An 18419-nucleotide genomic window follows, 5' to 3' on the forward strand; every position below is an offset into this window, starting at 1 on the left:
TTGATGAAAGTGCTTTCATTTCATTTTTATAATTATTTAAACAAAAAATATAAATAATCATTTAGAATTTGGTGTGTACTACGTACGTAGAGTGTAGAAACCGATAACGGCGGAAAAAGCGCAAAGTTGAAATTCAAATTATGACTGGTTTCTATTTTACTCATAAGTTGTATTTATTATCGTATTTTAAGCATGTATAACAATGTACAAAACAACAAATCGGCGAAATTGGCTAAACTAAACACGCACTACGAGTATTTACTTATGAGTGGAGAGGATATCACGCGTCCCTTCTTATATATTTTGATTAATCTACGATCTGAGCCTTGATATAAGTAGAGTCTACGATGAATGAACTGGGTTGTTTGCCGGCCTCTGATGCTGGCCGGGATTGGGTGAGAACGATGTCAAGACGGGGGAGAAACCGCGAACTTCTTTAGTTAAAATCACTGTATAACCACTTCATTCCAGCAGGATGAGCCTGAATCGCTTCCTCAGCGACGACTCGCGTGGCAGGGTACCTGCCCACTTTTTCAGCGCAGTCAGAACTACGGATCCCATCACCATCACGGCACCCACCAGCGAGTACGCGGTGGGAGTTTCGCCGAAGAAGAGCATCTGCCAGATGAAGGCGAAGACGATGTCGGCGCAGCGAGCAATGGCCACTGGTCCGGCCTGTTCGATCTGCAAGGATAGAGTGAGCAGGATCTGGCCCAGGAAGCTGAACACGCCCAGTACAACGACCAGCCAGCGATCCCGTCCGCAGCTGGGCCAGCACACAGCTCCAATGGATCCGCAAACGATAAGCGTGTAGACCAAAGCGATGGTACCGAAATTCGTCATAATTACGGAGAAGTGCAGGTTCTTGAGCGCCCGCAGCAGGATGTACACATTGGCTCCGAAGAGTGTAGATGATATGGCGGCCACAGGACCCCAGATGTCGTACGTCTTCCCAGCAACATCCTCACTCTCGGCGGTGTCTCCGAATACGAAGGGTGGCCGCGTGATCAGGACCACACCGACCAATGTCAAGTTGATGGTCAGCACATTGAAGAGCGTGCACGGCTCCTTGAGGAAAGCACGTGCAAAAATGGCCACGAAAACGGGCGTGGAGAAGATGATGACACTTGCATCCGCCAGGGGCATGTGTCGGAAGGCATAGAAGCTGAGCATCAGACCCGTTGTGCCCATGAAGCAGCGCAGCAGCAGTATCACCCGTTTGCCCTCCGGAAACACCGGCTGTCGGGTGTATATCAGGATGGGAAGTGCCGGCAGCAGGACACCAACGAATCGAAACGAGGCCAGCTCCATGGGGTTCACGTCCACCAGTCCCTTTACAATCACCGAGCACAGGGAGAAAAACAGCGAAGAGAGCGTGGCCAGCAGGATGCCCAAGTAGGGACAGTCGGCGCCCAATCGACGCTGCAGGCGCTCCAGCCAACGGGGGGCGGGATCTGGGGGCGGGGCGCCCTCCTGGAACTGCTGCAGCTCCAGGTTTTCCGGCATTCTGGGGGTGTCTTCTCTACAGTTTCTGAATTCCTTCAAAGTTTCAGCATCCTGCAAATGGATCAGCATCAGTATGTGTGCAAGTGTGTGTATGATTGTGGGGTGTATAACGGAGGCCCACCTGCTCTGAAAAATCGATTTTTTTCGACTGCCTTCCTTATTTACGCGCTGTGTCGCTCTCTGCTGCCGCCTTTTCCGCAGTTTTCACTTGCACATCGTTTCCCCGCCGCCCGTTTTACTGAGTTTTATTCATTGTTTTCACGCGCAGACTGCGTTTAATTAAACATTTTAAATCTTTTCGCGAACGGAGGTTTCGGAAAACCCTGTGGACCAGAGTTGCCAGCCCGAACTTCCTTAATGCAGCCAATAATGCCACCCTTATAAATGGTGATACAGGTCTAACGGTTTTTTTCGATTTATTTTACTCACTTTTGAAAGTTTGGAAAAATGTTTGAGCTATTTTGTTGAATCTGAAAGATTTGAATATACTTATTTAATTAATTTTGGCGTAGCACATTCAAATTACTGTTACAAGTATTCCAGCAACTTTTTAGCCGCCTTAACAAATTGAGAAAAGCTAAGTTGGCAGGCCAGTCAATCAGCTGCTGAACTCCGAAAGGAAAACAATGACTCGGGAATCGGCAGTCGCCACCAACAGAAAATGGGCGATTCTGGCCGCAGGAGTGGGCTTGGTATACGTCCTGGTGCGGCACAGGCAGAGGCTGCTGGGTCCACTGCGTCGCGTGTGGTCCCTCGGCAGTCTGGTGCCCCAGCGACACATAGAAGTGGTGAACTCCGTTCAGGATCCTGCCACGCAATGGGTTTTGAATGAACTGAAGAAGTGAGTAGAAAGCACTTTTATTTCACAACAGTCGAAATTCACATTCTGCTCTTTAGTCACTGCCAGGCTTTTAAAGTCCTCGGATTCGACTGCGAGTGGATCACCGTGGGCGGCAGCCGCAGGCCAGTGGCCTTGCTCCAATTGAGCTCCCATCGGGGTCTATGCGCCTTATTTCGCCTGTGCCATATGAAACAAATACCAAAGGACCTGCGGGACCTTCTTGAAGACGATGCCGTAATCAAAGTGGGTGTGGCACCCCAGGAGGATGCCGTCAAACTCTCTCATGACTATGGAGTGGGTGTGGCCAGCACATTGGATCTGCGCTTCCTCTGCGTAATGGCAGGTCACAAGCCCGAGGGACTGGGAAAGCTTTCCAAAACTCATCTGAACTATACACTGGACAAGCACTGGCGCCTGGCCTGCTCCAACTGGGAGGCCAAGAATTTGGAGCCAAAACAGCTTGACTATGCTGCCAACGATGCACTTATGGCGGTAGCCATTTATCAGAAGCTGTGCAGGGATCTGCAACCAAAATACTTCTGGCAACGAGTCCAACTGGACGACCATAGCTTGCGCAACAAATTCGAGCCCTTCCTCGACGTGGACTTTACGAAAGGGTTCTCACTCAGCACGACCGGCGGTGGAGTGACTCATTCGAAGGGCTCCACCCAATTGAAAAACAATAAATGGCTGTCCAAGAAGCAACCATACCGGCAAATGGCCACCCGAACCAAGGATTTCTACGACAACTGCCTGCTGCAGGCGCCCGACGGCGAACTCCTGTGTACCATTGACAGGCGCAAGGCGTCCTGGTATCTCAGCCAAAATCTGGGCACTCTTATAAGCGAAGAGCCCTTTACAGTGCGCCTTAACTTTGAACCAGCAGGTCGAGCGGTGGGAGATGTGGGCCGCTACTACCAAACTCCAAAGGAAAACCAGTGCGTGGTGTGCGGTGACCGAGATGCCTACATTCGGAAGAACGTAGTACCGCGGGAGTACAGGAAGCACTTCCCGCTGGTCATGAAATCTCACACCTCCCACGATGTGCTGCTTCTGTGCCCCACCTGCCACCAGCTGAGCAACATCTCGGATCTACGGGTTCGTAGCAAACTGGCCGACCAGTGCGAAGCTCCTTTTAAGCATGAAGACGGATCCGTCAAGTTCCACGATGATCCGCAGCTCAAGTAAGTACTCAACATTTTTGGGTAAATATAAGAGCTTTCCTTTTAACTCAGTTAAAAGTTCACAACCATATTTAAGCTAATTGGAGTATTGAAAGGCATGTATAATGCCTTATCAATGATCTTTCCAGACATATTTTGTCTCCTTTGTAGCACCTTACTTCCAAAACATTTCTGATAATGAAATGAACATTATTAGTCTAATAAGTGCCCATATCATAATACATATAGCTCTCAATGAGTCGATGATAATGTTTTTTCTTCACTTTCAGACGCGTCCAATCCGCTGGCAAGGCCCTACTTCACCATGGCGCGAAAATACCCGCTGCTAAGAAGGCCGAGATGCAGCAAACCCTCCTAGACTATTACACCGATCAAACGGACATCACAGAAGAGCTCCTGCAGCAAGCAGCCAATGTTGAATACCGTGTTGAGAACACCGACTACTGTCAGCATGGCGAGCGGGTAGTGCAGCAATATCGCGATAATTTCGGCGGCCTGGTGGAGCTGGAGCGCTTGTGGCGGGAGCACTTTCTGCACACCATGCAACCGCGCTTTTTGCCCGAACTCTGGAACGTCAACCACAACGCCGATCGACTGGAGGTTCGCGCCAGCGAAGGACGCGTCGATAAAGCCGATCTTCTAGTGGCCGGTTTGGATGCAAAGGTTAAAGAAATATGACGCAGGACGTCTCTGAGTTTGCCACCGGCTTTGTACGTTTTATATTTCAATTTCAATAAAAATAAACTAAAATTTGATTTGTGCTATGGTACAAGACAGGACAAGGAGTCACGGTTCATGAGGCAGATGAGCATCTCTGGACTAACCTAGGTGACTATAAATATAAAGCTTACCGTATGGGACAATAATACATTATGTACACGCTTAAAACTGAAGCACCTGGATCGAAGCAGAGTGGAGTGTGGTGGCGTGGAATGGCGAGCTAAATAAACTCGAATCCCTCATACTTGTAATCCGTTTCGATCCGCATCTCAGGCAGCAGCGTCTTGCCCGTAATGTCGAAGGCTGTGATGAAGGTGGCCGTCTTGCCATTCAGCTCCTCCGACTTCAGAGCCACGATTATTGAGTCATCGGTGCCGGGCAAGAACTTAAAACTGGAGAAGCCGTGCGTGGGCGTTGTGTTTTCACTGTCGAGTCGTACAGTCTCTACGTTGGTAAAGCTTTCGTCGGCCGAGACCAGGACATTGCAGCCCATGTACTCGTCCTTGGTTTCGTTGTATCTTTAAAAAATTAATAGATTAGTGAGGGATTTAAAGGCTGACACGCATACCTACTTCTCTTTAGAACATCGCCTAGGCAGGAAAAACCAGCGGTGTCTTCCCTCTGACCAGGTTCCACTCTCGTGGATCATGTAGCCCGGCCAGGATATTTGCATCGACTGCAGGCGCAACTGCTTGAAGTTGTCCACCCAGTTCAGCGACCGCACCTCTCCGGACGGAGTTATAGCCTTTACGTACATGGGATTGTTGTTCTCGAAATCGCCCGCACTTGTCGTCCACTCCTTGCCCATGGAGCCCACATATAGAGTTTGCTGTTTAACTGTGGCCCATTCGGCCTTGAAGCCCTTGGCACTGTGTCCGTCTCCATCCAGCAGGATCACCCAAGGAATGGGCTTGTCATTTACAATCTCGTACACCAAACCCGTGCGGTCGTCGAAGCTGAGTAGGCGCCCGTTGAAGGTAACCAGCTCAGATAGCTCCATTCCGCGCCCTTTAAGGGCAAATGCAGATTCCAGGGCTGTAGGCGCGCCGTCGTCCCAGCTAATCTGGATCTCCGACCTGGCCATCGTGTAGGTGAGGTAGCCCTTTTTCAGGTAGCTACGCCACACACTGCTCCCATCGCCCTTGGTCACCTTGGAGTTTGTGTCCAGGTCGGCAATCATGGCTATCCGGTAGTTTATGACACCGCCACGCAGCACCATGGGCGGTGTGAGCGGGTATGTGGCATTGTAGGCATGCACCACCGCATCAATGTCCAGACTTCGGGCACCTGTAAGGCTCCGTCGCAGCCAGTAGCCGTCGGAGGAGGAGTGCGATCCCTGGCGCGCAAAGTAGAAGAGCAGGACGAGTACGACGGCGCAAACGATCAGCAGGGCGAAGTGATAGTTGAAGCGCACCGTCCGATTCCCGATCCGGTACGTGGGCGTCCGCAGGGCCGACCGCCAGTCGCGCATGTACATGGCGCGCGGCGAGTGTTCTGCGTGTTCCCGGTACGCGAAGGCAGGGCTCTGCATCTGGTCGCACGTCAGCAAGATCTCGTTCTCGGTGATGTGTCCGATTTTCTGGGTCCGCTCGGTTTGTTTGGATGCTGGCGGTGTGACCAGCGCAGCAGCGGGCGGTCAGCTGGCGCAACAGCTGATGCGAACTGGATACGATGCTAGCGGAAAATAGGTGCATCGAAGCGATTTAAATTAATATAAACATATTGGGAAAGACATAATTTTGACAAAGACCGAAGTTAATTTAAATTGAAATAATTTAATTTCAAAGCAGATCGTGACTAATTTTCATATTTCAAACCAACTAATCAGTACTTCTTGTTATGAATCCTAGATAATAAAGTTCTTGGCTACTTCTAGCTATTTTCAAATTTGTCTATCGTTATCGATAAGTAATGACCCCCTGGTCACACTGCTGGCTAGCGATATATTTTCATCTCTCTTCTTCTTCAGCAGCACACGTGCTTGCTGCTTGCGCTTTTGTTTTTTTCGCAAATTATTCGTCGTAATTTGCGAAAATGCGCATTGAAACGTGCTTCTTTTGCTCCAGCAAGATATACCCAGGCCACGGGGTGAATTTTGTGCGAAATGACTGCAAGGTAGGAACGATTAACTGTCCTGTTTACATGTGCTCCAATGTTTATATTGTTTCACCTTTTTCCGTCGTAGATCTTCAAATTCTGTCGAGGCAAGTGCCACAAGGCCTTTAAGCGGAAGAAGAATCCCCGCAAGGTTGGATGGACGAAGGCGCACCGCAAAGCCGCCGGCAAGGAGCTGGCCATCGATCCCAGTTTCGAGTTCGAGAAGCGCCGCAACGTGCCCATCAAATACAGCCGCGAGACCTGGCAGAGGGCTCTGGAGGCAATCAAGCGGGTGACGGAGATCAAGGAGAAACGCACCAGCCACTTCGTCATGGAGCGTCTGCGCAAGGGTCGCCAGATCGAGATACAGATGGACGTCAAGGATGTGCAGCGCAACATGTCCCTGATTCGCTCTCCAGCCGCCGGCCTCAAGGAACGACGTGCCAAGGAGGCGGCGGAAGAGGCCGCCCTCATGGAGGAGGATCTGCCCGAAGAGAAGATCACCTATGTGGATGCACGCGAACTCGAGAAGAAGCTCGAGGAGGGACTGGGTATCGAGGATCTGGAGATGTTAGAAGCCTAAGGACGAGTACGCTGATTTTTTCTAGGTTTAAGTTGCTGCTAAATAATACACTAAATAAAAACCCCGTGGTACATAAATGTTGTCTATGGTCTTTGTATATTTGCGAATCACTTGTCCACTTCCCTGTCGGCATCCTTTTGCTCGGGTGACTCCAAATTAATGGTCACGGGTCCATCGTTTTCTATATGCACCTGCATGTATGCTCCGAACTTGCCATCTGTTAGAGTGAGTGGGATTAGCATATGACCAGCTGGATTGTTTCCATAACCCACCTTTAATCTTGCTGCTGTCGTAGGATTGACCCAGTCGATCCAAGAAGTGATTGTACAACTCCTGCGCCTCCTCGCCCTTCATGGCAGCCGAGAAGTCTGGTTTGTTGCCCTTAAGGCGATGATACAGTGTAAACTGCGAGACGCACAGCAGTTCCAGGTTCAGATCTTTGACGGACTTTTGCCAACGCTTGCCCTCCTCTTCGAACAAACGGAGTGCCAAGATTTTCCGGACACTTAAATGGTGAGCGGTGTTAGGTGGTCTAGAACTAGGATGGTTATCACCAGAGTGGAATTTACCTACAGATACTCAACATCCTTGGCGGTATCGCTGGCCTTGATCCCCACCAGGACGCACAGACCTGGTCCAATGGAGGACACCAGCTCATCCAGCACTAGGGTAGCAGTATATGTCTATATCAAATATGGAAACTACTTGATCCTGCATACCCGTCACTTTGGCCGCCTTAACCCTTTGTATAACCGCCCGCATGGCTTGATTTTTATATTTATTTACAACTTATTTCGGTATATCGCAGTGCTGGTAAATTTTTCACGCGCAGTGTTGATAGCCGCCCAAAGAATTCAAATATAGCGCGCGTGTTTCTGGGTAATAAACATATAACAGTATAATATAAAAAATAACATAATAAATATAAAATACAGTACAATCAATAATATAATTTGGTTACTTGCTGGGAGAGTCTTTTTGAGCTGTAGGGTGGAATACTTGCTGGCCCTTTGGAAAGATTAAAATTGATCTACATATATGTTAAATTCTAAAAACAAATTATCTATGCTAGACCAGTTACAAAACAACTTTGGTCCTCACTAGGTGCATACTCAAATGATGATTTCTAATTCCAAATAATATATGTACATCTGATACTCAATTAAATTGAGCTTGAATTCGCTTGGATATGTAAAGGTCTTTTAGAATGAAGAATGTTTCAAAGATAGGAATTCATCATTTGGTATTTATCACAGCTAGTGAATCCCAAAAACAAGGGGTTAATAATATGTTATTGCTCAGGGGTTAGGATATCACAGAGACGTTGGCGTGGCGCTAAGCTGGAGCTTCATCTCGCACAGTTTTTTGATGTGAACCTGGCCGGTAAGCTCGGCCTGCCGCAGGATTCGCCGGATATCCGCCAATCGCTCGTGCTTGTTGGCCAGCAGATAGGCGGACTTAAGCTGCCCAATGTAGATGTAGGAGGAGACCCGCAGCTCAACGCTGCCGATGCGTTTGATCAACCGGTCCAGCATCTGCTTGGTCTCTGGAGCACTGCTGTGCACTGCAGCATTTATGGCAATCGAGAGTATTTCGTCGGACTCCGTGGAAATGCCTCCGCCGTTGTTGCTTCCTATGCAGTCCAGCAGGCGCTCTACCTCACCCAAGCGCTGATTTCTTGACAGGTACTTAGCAGTGGCTCCAAACACCTTTATTGCAGCCAGCTTGTAGTCCTGCATGATGCTAAGTATTTGGGAAAATTAAAAGAATTTCAACTTGGATTGTGGTCACATATTTTCCTATCAATATGCTTACCCGTAAGCTAGGCCAAAACCTTCGTCTATGTTCTTGCCGCACATTAGGATCAGAATGCAAATTTGTATACGATCTGCAGCGCCTTCAAACAGAGTCGGCAGTGTTCCTCGACTGGACTCTAGTCGAATCTTTGTGAAGGGAAATTTTAGTATTCGTAAAAGAAAGAATAAGCTTAATTCACGACAGTACCTGCTTAAGAGTTTGTATAGTTTTCAGTGGCTCTTCTTGAGCTTGTTCTCGCTCACACTTGTCCAAGAACTTTGCCACCTCCAGCTGCCGGCGGATGGTATTGATGTGACCATTAAGCGCCCTTGCATCCATTTGCATGGCAAAGCAGGCACCTCGAACGCTCGCTGTGCTACTTACACTGTTTCTGCGACCCTGTTGTCGTTGTAGGTGCTCCCACTCCGACATATCCAGCTCTCCCTGAAGATGTCTGAGGGCCGCGAGCAAGTGCTGGGCGTTGGCATGCAGTTTCTGAAAGTTCTCGCACTGTAGGGCGTAGAACTTCACACATGTCATGCTGGCCCGAATGGGATCCTTTAGCAGCAGCTGCAATTGGTATAGCGAACTGAGTTGCTGCTGCTGCTCCAGATGGCGACAGGTCTGCAGCAACGGCAGGCGCCAAGCAGTGAATTGAGCATCGTCGAGCTGTTGCAGTTCGTCCATCAAGACGGTTAGACCGCCGTCGGCCAATTGCGGGTAGAAAATGTGATGGATGAAGAGATCCGCGTCCAACTGCTGGTGCTGCCAGTAGCGAAGTGCTGCCCGCAGCTCTTCCCGACGCATCAGAAAGGTGAGAATATCGCCGTTACTGCCATAGGTAAGCACATAGTGCAGTGATTCCTCAAAGCCGCGCTCCTGCCGGCGACTTTCCTCGCTAACTGGCATTTGGCCACCGTAGTGGCCCTTGGATAAGTTCTTCAGTCCTGCCAACGCGTTCATGATGTTTAAAGCCGGTTCCTGGAGCGGACGTTGCTGAACGTAGGGCTCCCGACGTCGTGTGAAAAGTGAGACCAGCGAAGAATTGGAACTGCGAATAAGCGAGGCTCGGTGAAGGGTCTCCGGTTGAGGCTGAACCTGAGGAATGGCGGCTATCAGCTGTAGGATTTCCTGGAGAAGTGCTGGACCGCGCTGTGGCCGCTTTCTGGGCAAGAGCACTGCCTCCGCCGAAGCTACTCCAAACATGTTCTTACAGATGCTGCTGTTTAGTTGCTCACTTGAGAGGCGAGTCATGCAGTGAGCAAACTTTTCGCGGGCTAAAAAAGAGTTTCGATTATTTGGGGTCTAAGGACGGTAATGGCATGATTTTACCTGCATCATAGCAACCGGCACGAAGGCAGGCCAGGCCGTGGGCCGCCATTACGCCGGTGGTGGCGAAACCACACTTCAGATGCACCTCCAGAGCTAGAGTCCAGTGCTCCGCTTCCACCAAAGCGTCTGCGAGCTTGCGCAGATTGTGGTTGTTGAGTGGTCCAGTTGGGATCAGCGACTCACAGCCCTGCTGCACCACTGCCATAATAATTTCCGAGTGCTCACGAATGTTTTCCAGCTCTCCTGGTGCGCCACGAACCTAGCGTATGTGAAACAATATAATTACAACTTCTTTAGTTATAGAAGGACAACCAACCTTTGCGGCGAAAGCCAGACAGTTTATCATCTTGGCCACCAAGCCGTAGTCCACCTCTGGATTGGGCACGATTAGCTTTTCCAGTTTGCGACAGTGGAAGAGCAGCAAATCAACGCAGCTGCGCTGCTCGACATGATTGCGAAGTATGGACAAACTGAGGGCCACACTGGGAGCGTGTTCATAGGAGAACTCCTCGCGCAGCAGTTTATCGTGTGTAATAATCCCACTTAGCTGCCATTTACAGGAATCACTCCGTCCAGAAGACTTTGATCCTAGTCCCGAGGTAGCACTTCGCTCACTAGAAGTGCCATCTCCTTGATCCTTGGCAGCCGTGCTGCTCGCACAATCGTTGCAGATGCGCACCTCCAGCTCGTCGTAAAGCTCTGGGATGCGTATTCGATGGGTGGAGCAGGCATAGCACACCACCCGCCCACACCTACGACAGTGATGTCGTCGCATCAACATAGTGAAGGCTGCTCGCCGGCAGCACATGCAGTGGCTGGCCTCCTCGTCGCGCGTCCACTGCTGCCGGTTGGGTGCTTGCTTGGGCATCACGAACGCACCACATAGTGAGTCCAGCGAGTTATGCACATCTGTGCCCAGCGAACTCGGCTCGGAAGCAGCACGCACATTTGCCACATGGTAGTCCAGAGCTTTGCTGGCATAAATTCGCAGTAACAGGTCCAAGCAATCCTGGCCCACAAAGTGATCCTGCTGGTAGGATCACTTTGTGGGCCAGGAAGTGATCCTGCTGGTAGGAGTTAAAGTTCAGCAGAATAAAAGCCTCCGATGTTGTTTGTCCCAGTTGAAATCGTAACTTTGCGGGTGTTTCTCCTGCTCCGCTTCCTGAACCTGCACTAGACTGCACATCGTAGACATGGCCTGTTTTTTCAAAACAGTACGGACATGGACCTAATGGTCTCTCCTTCAGCAACTTGGAACGCGCCGCATCTAGTAGCTTTCCCAGCAATTCAAAGCGAGCATTCATCACCAACTGCTCTACGATGAGCAAGGGATGACGGAGTAATTTCCAAAACTGCGACCGCTCGGTGGTATCCATTTGTCGTAGGAACTCAAGGGATAGCTGATAGTTTCTGTAGAGACGCGGATCACGGGCGTGACCTTGCAGGTAGTCAATTACCCACTGCAGAAGCGGCAGCGACCTAAACTTATCCTTGTGTGTATCCAGGAAATTCACCAATGGGTTTGGTGGAAACATCTCCACAATGCCCAGAAGGGACTCATCCAGCTCCTCGCCATCCCTCAGTTCCAAAAGAGCATCCAACAGGGTGAGCAAGCACACCCGTTGCTGTCCAGCGGATCCAGCAAGGAATACCACCCGACTCCACTCCAAACAGAGGCCAAATCGCCGTCTCTGCAGCAACTGCTCGAAGATCACATTCGGCGTCTGACGTCCAAAGTCATAGGCCTGCGGCCAGCTCTCGAATTTGAGCAGAGCCGACACTCTGGCGTATATGGTGATGTCTGACAGCGTGTGCTCCAGTTCACTGCGCAGGGCGGGGGCGATTGCCTCAGCTGCCGAGCGGTACTGCAGAGTTCGTTCTATTAGCTCTTTGGCCTGCTGACTGCTGGGTATGCGCGTGAAGTGCTCCTTGAGCAGCTGTGCTCGCAGTCCGAGATTGCCCATGTGGACCACGAGATGTATATTTCGCGGATCCTTTTCGATTTGCTTCTCAATAAGTTGGTCAATCCGTGACTTAAGCTGCTTTGGGGAATCTAAAAGAAACGATAGCTTAAAGCGGTGGAAAGAGAATAAACTTTGGTTATATCTACCTGTTTGTCCACCTATTCCAAGAAGAAGAATCTGCAATAGTTGTTCCTGATCCGTCACCAACTGGTCGAGATGTGCACTTTCCAGCTTATATGCGTTCAATGCGGCCAGCACACGGTTTCCGTCGTGCATGGATGCCAAAACCTCCACCTCAGGCAGATGAACCACTTGCCCCAGAAAAGAGAAGTTTAGTCCCGCATCAGCATCGGGAAGACTGCCTAGCTGTATGGCCAGCAATACTTGAGCCAACAACTGATTGTGTTGCGAAATATAGTTGTGAATAGATTCCTGCTTTTGCGGAGCCACAACGCGTGGTAATCGCTTTGTGGGTTCCTCGCTCAGTTGGGGGCAAATGTTTAGAGCAATCACGTGAACGAGATTAAGGTGTAGTGCCGAAACACTTGCCTCGATCTCCAAGGGAGTTATGCCACACTCGTAGATCAGTTCGCCAATAACTTCGTAGGGATCGTTGCGAAGCAGCTGGGTAGTGTGATACTCCAGGTTGGGATCCCTGAGCTGCAAGAGGCGGGCTAGTTGTTGGACATAGGTGCAGAAGCGGGCGTAGTAGTTGTGGCGCGAACGCAGCTGTTGGAATTGACTGGCGTTGGAGCGCAGCTCCTGTCCATGCGAATATTCGGATGGCTCCTTTTGGTAGAGCGTTTGGAAAGCAGCCTCCCGTTGGAGTTGTAGAGCCAAGACTGCCGGCCTTAGTGGATAACTCTTTAGAGAGAGCAACTCATTCAGCGCAGCCTGCTGACCAGATCGCTCAAGCAAACGCATGCACTCACAGAGATTCTGCAGGAGATTCATGGCTCCGAGCTCGGACGAACCAGACGAGCTAGACGCCTCATCGCTGCCCTTCTTCTGCTGCTGTTGGCGTCGAATGACCAATAACAGGTTGCTTGTGATTTCCCGATTGAAGCCCAGGTTCACAATAAGATCGCAAATGATAAGGGCGTTCAGATTGCGCTCCTCGAACTGCTGTAGGAACCCCTGTTGTGCGCTTGAATTGTGTCGCTGGATGAGCGCTTTTAGCTCTGGGCTTTGCTGAAGACGCTGAGCCTGCGCAAAGTTGTCCACAACGCTGATGATCTTGGACAACTCAAAACCCTTGGCTGCCACGCCCTTGATTTGCTCCACCGTGGTCTCCCCAGAGTTGGACTGCTGCCCCTCTAAAATCTGGTAGTTTGCGTAGATGGCAGACAGCTTCTGCTTCACAAGCTGCTGCTGTTCCATGAAATGCAGTTCACGGTTTAATTGGCTCTGCTCCAGATGAAAAGTCTAAAAAAATATTAAATTTCGTTACTGTACAGAAATGGTATGGTTGATTGGTGGTTACCTCAATGATCTGCTTGACATCGTTAAAATTCTTCAGTGCCAGTGCCATGATGGCCAATTGTTCGGGCGTGCTCAGCATTTTGGGGATGATGGACCGCTCACATGGTGAGGTAGCACAAGAATGTTTCCTGCTGCCACTGCCACTAAGTAACTGTGCCCGTGCCCGCAGCTGCTCCATGGTGAGGCCACCATCCACGGATGCTTTGCCAGCTACCCCTCCACTAAAGCTGACCGCCCGGCGCTGCTTTCGAGCCTTTCTCCGGTTAAGGCTGGATGCGTGGTTGCTACGTTCCCGGCTTTCGTCGTCGCTGGAGGCCTTCTCCTTGGCTGTGCTATGGAGTTGAACCAACTGGAGCAGCTGATCAGGCTCTAGCAGGCAGCTGATCGATGGCGCCGACTTGAGCAGGGACTGCTCGATCTTTTGCAAAACTCCCAGCTTCCACAAAGCTTCGCTAATGGCATCCACCAGGCGCTGAAATCTACCTTGATGCTCCGGGGCGCACTTGTAGTCTTGTGAATGAAGCTTTTTGGTGACAAACGCCTTAAGAAAGGTAAAAAGTGCCTGCAACTGGGCCGATCGGCAGATGAATCCATAGCGGGTGCGCTGGCTGTGAACAGCGGTTGGACGCGGTGTCGAGGCAACGTCATCATCGACGTACTGTTCATCATCTTCCTCGTCATTCTCGTCATCTTCTCTTTTCCTTTGAGTGTTCGGTTCAAGCTGTTCCCAACGAAGAAAAACCAATAGGAAGATGTCCTCTAGCAGGGAGCACAAGGCGCCCAGCTGATGCAGTTGCCGTAACTGCATGGAGAGCTGTACCAGCTTGGTCTTCGTCGTTTGTTCGCCCTGGTCGAGGACCACATTGTACACGTGACAGAGAGCGGTGTAGTAGCTCAGAATCTCTACCTCCTGCTGGTGGTGACACTTTAGTGCAGGGGTTAGCTGCTGCCATTTGTAGGTATCCTCCAGTAAACGCTGCAGCTCTTGGTGCTCGAAAGTAATACCATTTTCATGGATCAAGGGCAGCACGCCCGGCGCCCGCAGAAGGGCATCTACTCTTAGCGTTTTGCTTACCTCCCGCGGGCGCAGGAAATTGAGCAAAGTCGACAAGCGTTGATAGTCAGCGTAGAAAAACCGGTGAACTTCCTGTAATTCCTCAGGAACAGCGCTGACATCAAATTCCGATAGGAACTTTTCCAGGCATCCAAGTTCGTCTAAAGTTTGCGGGCCCAGAGCAAACTCATTGGCGAGTCGCAGGATAAGCAGGTTGTTCCTCAAAGTGGCATCCTGGAAGCACTGAAAATCCTTGAGATGTTGGCACACGCTGGCTACAAAGTGCTCCCTTTGGTTGAGAGCTAGCCACAAGACCAAAAGCTTAGTGGGCGCCGCCTCAGTACACTGCTTCCGCATGGCCAGTTGCTGCTCTTTCAGCAGATCATCCAGAAGTTGTCCATCGCTGCGTGACAACATTGCCAGCATTAAGTGCTCACTGGTTACGGAATCAACCACAAGGCGAGTCATCAACTTCTGACGAAGTGTAGCCGCCTCCAAAACGCTCGCCGGAAAATTGGCCAGCACACAAAGAGAACGCGGCGATGAAACATCGCCATCTAGCAGCTGACGAAGCAAGGTGGAAATTATTTGGCCAATGTGCAGCTTGGACCGTTCGTGGAGCAACTGCAGCAGTTGCAGGGCGGGATAGGGCGACGCCTGGAGCACAGTTAGCAGGGCGTTCTGGTGGGATTGAATGGGCCCGGATGATTTGCCGTGCAACCACTGTATGAAGATCTGTAAAAAGTTCATATTAAAGTAGGTTAATGTGTGTCAGTTGGTTTTCTCAGCTCACCTCAAAGACCTGCCGCTGATCCTTGGGCAACAAATTTAAAAGCTGCTGCATATTCTCCTCCTGCTGGTCGTCCATTGCGAGACACCTGTGGCTCCTCGGGAGTGCAACTTTCTTGTGAGCTCTGCTGTTCTGCTGGTACTGATGCTAGTTCATTGTTCGAAGTTCTCTGTTCTGAATTGGGTCTCTTCGCCGAGTGATCTTCCACTGCTGATTATCTGGATCTATTGTTACAGCTCGCCTTTTGTTTCCACTGCTGACCGACTAGCAGCTGTTCTGGCTTCAGGCTTCCACTGGCAACTGATAAGGGAGGCCTGCATATTACTTCGCAGAGCTTGGAGTCGATCGAATAATCCGACTCCGTCGATCTTCGGAGCAGCCGAATGCAAAAACAATGAATTTAGGAGGCTTACGGTTGCCTGGCCAGTGATGAGAACAAATCGATAGCATTCCGAAAATCGAAGTGCAGTTGGCTAGATCTGGCGCGAAAAGCGCTAGAAAAGCTGGTGGGGAAAAGCATATTGCAGACAAGGCTTTAATTTAAATGAATTTATATAACGTATTCTGTAAAATAGCAGGAAGAGCTAGGCATTTGATGTTGTTATATGTAACGAACAAAATCCAGCTAAAATCAACGAGTTTAAGTAATTTAGCAATCCCATCAATTTATAAATACATTTTTTCTAGCCATTCAATGTGACGCATCATTAGCGACCAGCTTTCGCCAAAAGTTCATCTCTAACCGATGTGCACTGTATTCAAATTTGGCGCCCAACCAAATCTCACCCCCTGAAGGCTTTAATTGGATTAGACCAAGTCCACGGCAGTCGGTTCTCGCATTCTAACTAGTTAGATTTCGTCATCACGGAGAACAGCATGGGCCTGAAATTCCATAGTAAGCCTCCAAGTATTGTTAGAAACTGCATCTTGAGGGTTTGTTTTTGCAGAGATCCTGGTTTTGGCGGGGATTGTAATAGGATTTCTCTCCGTCATCGTTGTCCTGGCCGGCACTCTGCTGAAGAACTCCGTACCCAATGTCTTGGCACCTGAGGAGCGACACTTTGCTTTCGACTATGTGATTGGTAAGTGCTTGATGTGGATAGAGAGGTTACATTACTAAATCATTATTTATTTGGCATAAATTGTGTACTGATACCACTATTTACTTCACATGCAGTGGGTGCTGGAACGGGAGGAAGCACACTCACATCGCTGCTGGCCAGGAACAGCAATGGGAGTGTTCTGCTCATCGAGGCCGGTGGTCAGTTTGGCCTCCTAAGTCGGATTCCCTTGCTGACCACCTTTCAGCAGAAAGGCATTAATGACTGGTCCTTCCTTTCTGTGCCACAGAAACACTCCTCCAAAGGTTTAATCGAACAAAGGCAGTGCCTCCCGAGAGGCAAAGGACTGGGTGGATCCGCCAATCTGAACTACATGCTGCACTTCGATGGTCATGGACCGGATTTTGATTCCTGGCGGGATCTTCACAATCTTAGCGATTGGAGCTGGGCCCAAATGAGATCCTTTATGTCCGCCGCCAAGCCCAAGAGCCCAGAAATGTTTGAAATACCCCGTCGCTACTCCAAATTAACTGAAGCATTGGACGAAGCGCAGGCGCAGTTTGCCCACAAGGATTGGATCTTTCGACGCTCTTCGTATAACATAAGGAATGGCATGCGTCATTCAGTGGTACAGCAGTTCCTTAACCCGGTGATCCATCACTCCAATCTGCGACTGCTGCCCGATGCTTTGGTGAAACGGATACAACTTTCCCCAAGCCCGTTCCTCCAAGCCACCTCGATTCTCGTGGGGATTAAGGACGAGGAGAACAGGGAGAAAGAATTCAGCATCGAGATTAGAAGAGAGTTAATCCTCTGCGCTGGAGCTTACCAAACTCCGCAGCTCCTGATGGCTTCTGGAATCGGAGACGTATCCGCTCTGAACAAAATGGGTATTCCCGTTCAGCATAGTTTGCCTTTGGTGGGCCAAAACCTGCACGATCACTTCAATCTACCACTTTTTGTATCGACGGGAGTCACTGGGCCATCACTTAACCAGAATACTCTCTTGAATCCCATGACCTTGATTAACTATCTCAGCTCGGGCTCGGGACCCTTGGGAAACTTTGGAGTGCTGGGAAATGTGGCCAGTTATGGAGGATCGGAGTCACAGCCCTACGGCATAACCTTCTTCGGAGCCGGCGCCATCGACGAGTCTGCTCTGATGTCGATATCAAATTTCAAGGGTTCAGCATTCCGGGCGCTATTTCCACGCTATTACAATGCCTCCCAGGAGGGATTCGTGGTCATTTCCAGCTGCCTGCAGCCAAAGTCACGCGGATCTGTGGGACTCCTTAACCGGCACATGCGGAGGAATCCTCTGATAGATCCAAACTATCTCAGCAGCGAAGAGGATGTGGCCTGCACCATTTCCGCCATTCGAACTGCGGTCGAGGTAAGTTATTAAATATTTCTTAGAGCCCGATGTTAAGTAAAGTTCCATTTCAGTTGGTCAACTCGACCGCCTTTGCTCCACTGCATCCCCGCATCCATTGGCCGCGCGTGCAGGAGTGCTCGAACTTCGGTCCCTTCGAGCGGGATTTCTTCGACAACCGTCCATCGGATCACTACCTGGAGTGTCTGATGCGGCACGTTGGCTTGGGGTCCCATCATCCGGCTGGCACATGCGCCCTCGGCAGCGTCGTGGACTCGCAGTTAAGGTAAAGTATTTCCGATTGCAGATAAATGTAAGTGTTGATAAAATAAAACATTTCGTTCGCAGGTTACAAGGGGTATCCAATGTGCGGGTGGTGGATGCGAGTGGTAAGTCCTAATTATTTACACTTCATTTGAACTCACAATTCCAAATTCACAAGTATTCAAACTTAGTTATTCACATACAAATTGTCTAAGCTGTAAATAAATAAATAATAATTACTTTTTTGGAATGTTTCTCCAAGTCCTGCCCCGTCCGATCTCAGGAAACCCCAACTCGGTGGTGGTGGCCATCGCGTTGAGAGCCGCCTCTTGGATTCTGAAGAGCGAACTGCAGGCCGGCGATTTCAAATGA

The 18419-nt window shown here is 49.9% G+C and overlaps 7 protein-coding genes across 10 annotated transcripts; 3 read left to right on the forward strand and 4 right to left on the reverse strand.

Moving 5' to 3' along the window:
- Positions 1-20: 20 nt before the first annotated feature.
- Positions 21-1901, reverse strand: LOC122620541 (solute carrier family 35 member G1). The gene is made up of 2 exons (XM_043798048.1): positions 1628-1901; positions 21-1557 (listed from the first exon to the last, which is right to left on the reverse strand). Exon 2 carries the CDS (start codon positions 1504-1506, stop codon positions 463-465), a length of 1044 nt encoding a protein of 347 aa, XP_043653983.1. The 5' UTR covers positions 1507-1557; positions 1628-1901; the 3' UTR covers positions 21-462.
- An 83-nt stretch (positions 1902-1984) lies between these two features.
- On the forward strand, positions 1985-4286 carry LOC122620538 (exonuclease 3'-5' domain-containing protein 2). Its single transcript, XM_043798044.1, has 3 exons — positions 1985-2347; positions 2404-3531; positions 3801-4286. The coding sequence occupies exons 1-3, from the start codon at positions 2133-2135 to the stop codon at positions 4207-4209; spliced, it is 1752 nt and encodes a 583-aa protein (XP_043653979.1). The 5' UTR covers positions 1985-2132; the 3' UTR covers positions 4210-4286.
- On the reverse strand, positions 4221-5992 carry LOC122620540 (apyrase). Its single transcript, XM_043798047.1, has 2 exons — positions 4824-5992; positions 4221-4769 (listed from the first exon to the last, which is right to left on the reverse strand). Exons 1-2 carry the CDS (start codon positions 5780-5782, stop codon positions 4472-4474), a joined length of 1257 nt encoding a protein of 418 aa, XP_043653982.1. The 5' UTR covers positions 5783-5992; the 3' UTR covers positions 4221-4471.
- Positions 5993-6195: 203 nt separating this feature from the next.
- On the forward strand, positions 6196-7008 carry LOC122619121 (probable ribosome biogenesis protein RLP24). The gene is made up of 2 exons (XM_043795856.1): positions 6196-6366; positions 6437-7008. Exons 1-2 carry the CDS (start codon positions 6286-6288, stop codon positions 6929-6931), a joined length of 576 nt encoding a protein of 191 aa, XP_043651791.1. The 5' UTR covers positions 6196-6285; the 3' UTR covers positions 6932-7008.
- Positions 7005-7735, reverse strand: LOC122619122 (D-aminoacyl-tRNA deacylase). Of its 3 annotated transcripts, none has more exons than XM_043795857.1 (4): positions 7651-7735; positions 7505-7595; positions 7204-7436; positions 7005-7148 (listed from the first exon to the last, which is right to left on the reverse strand). In XM_043795857.1, exons 1-4 carry the CDS (start codon positions 7691-7693, stop codon positions 7039-7041), a joined length of 477 nt encoding a protein of 158 aa, XP_043651792.1. In that variant the 5' UTR covers positions 7694-7735; the 3' UTR covers positions 7005-7038. The 3 variants fall into 3 exon arrangements, with proteins under 3 accessions (XP_043651792.1, XP_043651793.1, XP_043651794.1); XM_043795858.1 differs by having other exon boundaries at positions 7501-7595; XM_043795859.1 differs by lacking the exon at positions 7005-7148 and having other exon boundaries at positions 7312-7436; positions 7501-7595.
- A 68-nt stretch (positions 7736-7803) lies between these two features.
- LOC122619120 (zinc finger FYVE domain-containing protein 26 homolog) lies at positions 7804-15773 on the reverse strand. 2 transcript variants are annotated; one of them, XM_043795855.1, is made up of 9 exons: positions 15354-15773; positions 13508-15295; positions 12171-13449; positions 11131-12113; positions 10377-11093; positions 10061-10319; positions 8936-10005; positions 8747-8874; positions 7804-8674 (listed from the first exon to the last, which is right to left on the reverse strand). In XM_043795855.1, the coding sequence occupies exons 1-9, from the start codon at positions 15426-15428 to the stop codon at positions 8245-8247; spliced, it is 6729 nt and encodes a 2242-aa protein (XP_043651790.1). In that variant the 5' UTR covers positions 15429-15773; the 3' UTR covers positions 7804-8244. The 2 variants fall into 2 exon arrangements, with proteins under 2 accessions (XP_043651790.1, XP_043651789.1); XM_043795854.1 differs by having other exon boundaries at positions 10377-11087; positions 11125-12113.
- A 453-nt stretch (positions 15774-16226) lies between these two features.
- LOC122621763 (neither inactivation nor afterpotential protein G) lies at positions 16227-18419 on the forward strand. Its single transcript, XM_043799740.1, has 6 exons — positions 16227-16245; positions 16298-16432; positions 16528-17804; positions 17858-18069; positions 18132-18172; positions 18310-18419. Exons 1-6 carry the CDS (start codon positions 16227-16229, stop codon positions 18417-18419), a joined length of 1794 nt encoding a protein of 597 aa, XP_043655675.1.

This window comes from Drosophila teissieri, chromosome 3R, assembly GCF_016746235.2.
Source record: "Drosophila teissieri strain GT53w chromosome 3R, Prin_Dtei_1.1, whole genome shotgun sequence".
In the NCBI taxonomy this organism is placed as follows: Eukaryota; Metazoa; Arthropoda; class Insecta; order Diptera; family Drosophilidae; genus Drosophila; species Drosophila teissieri.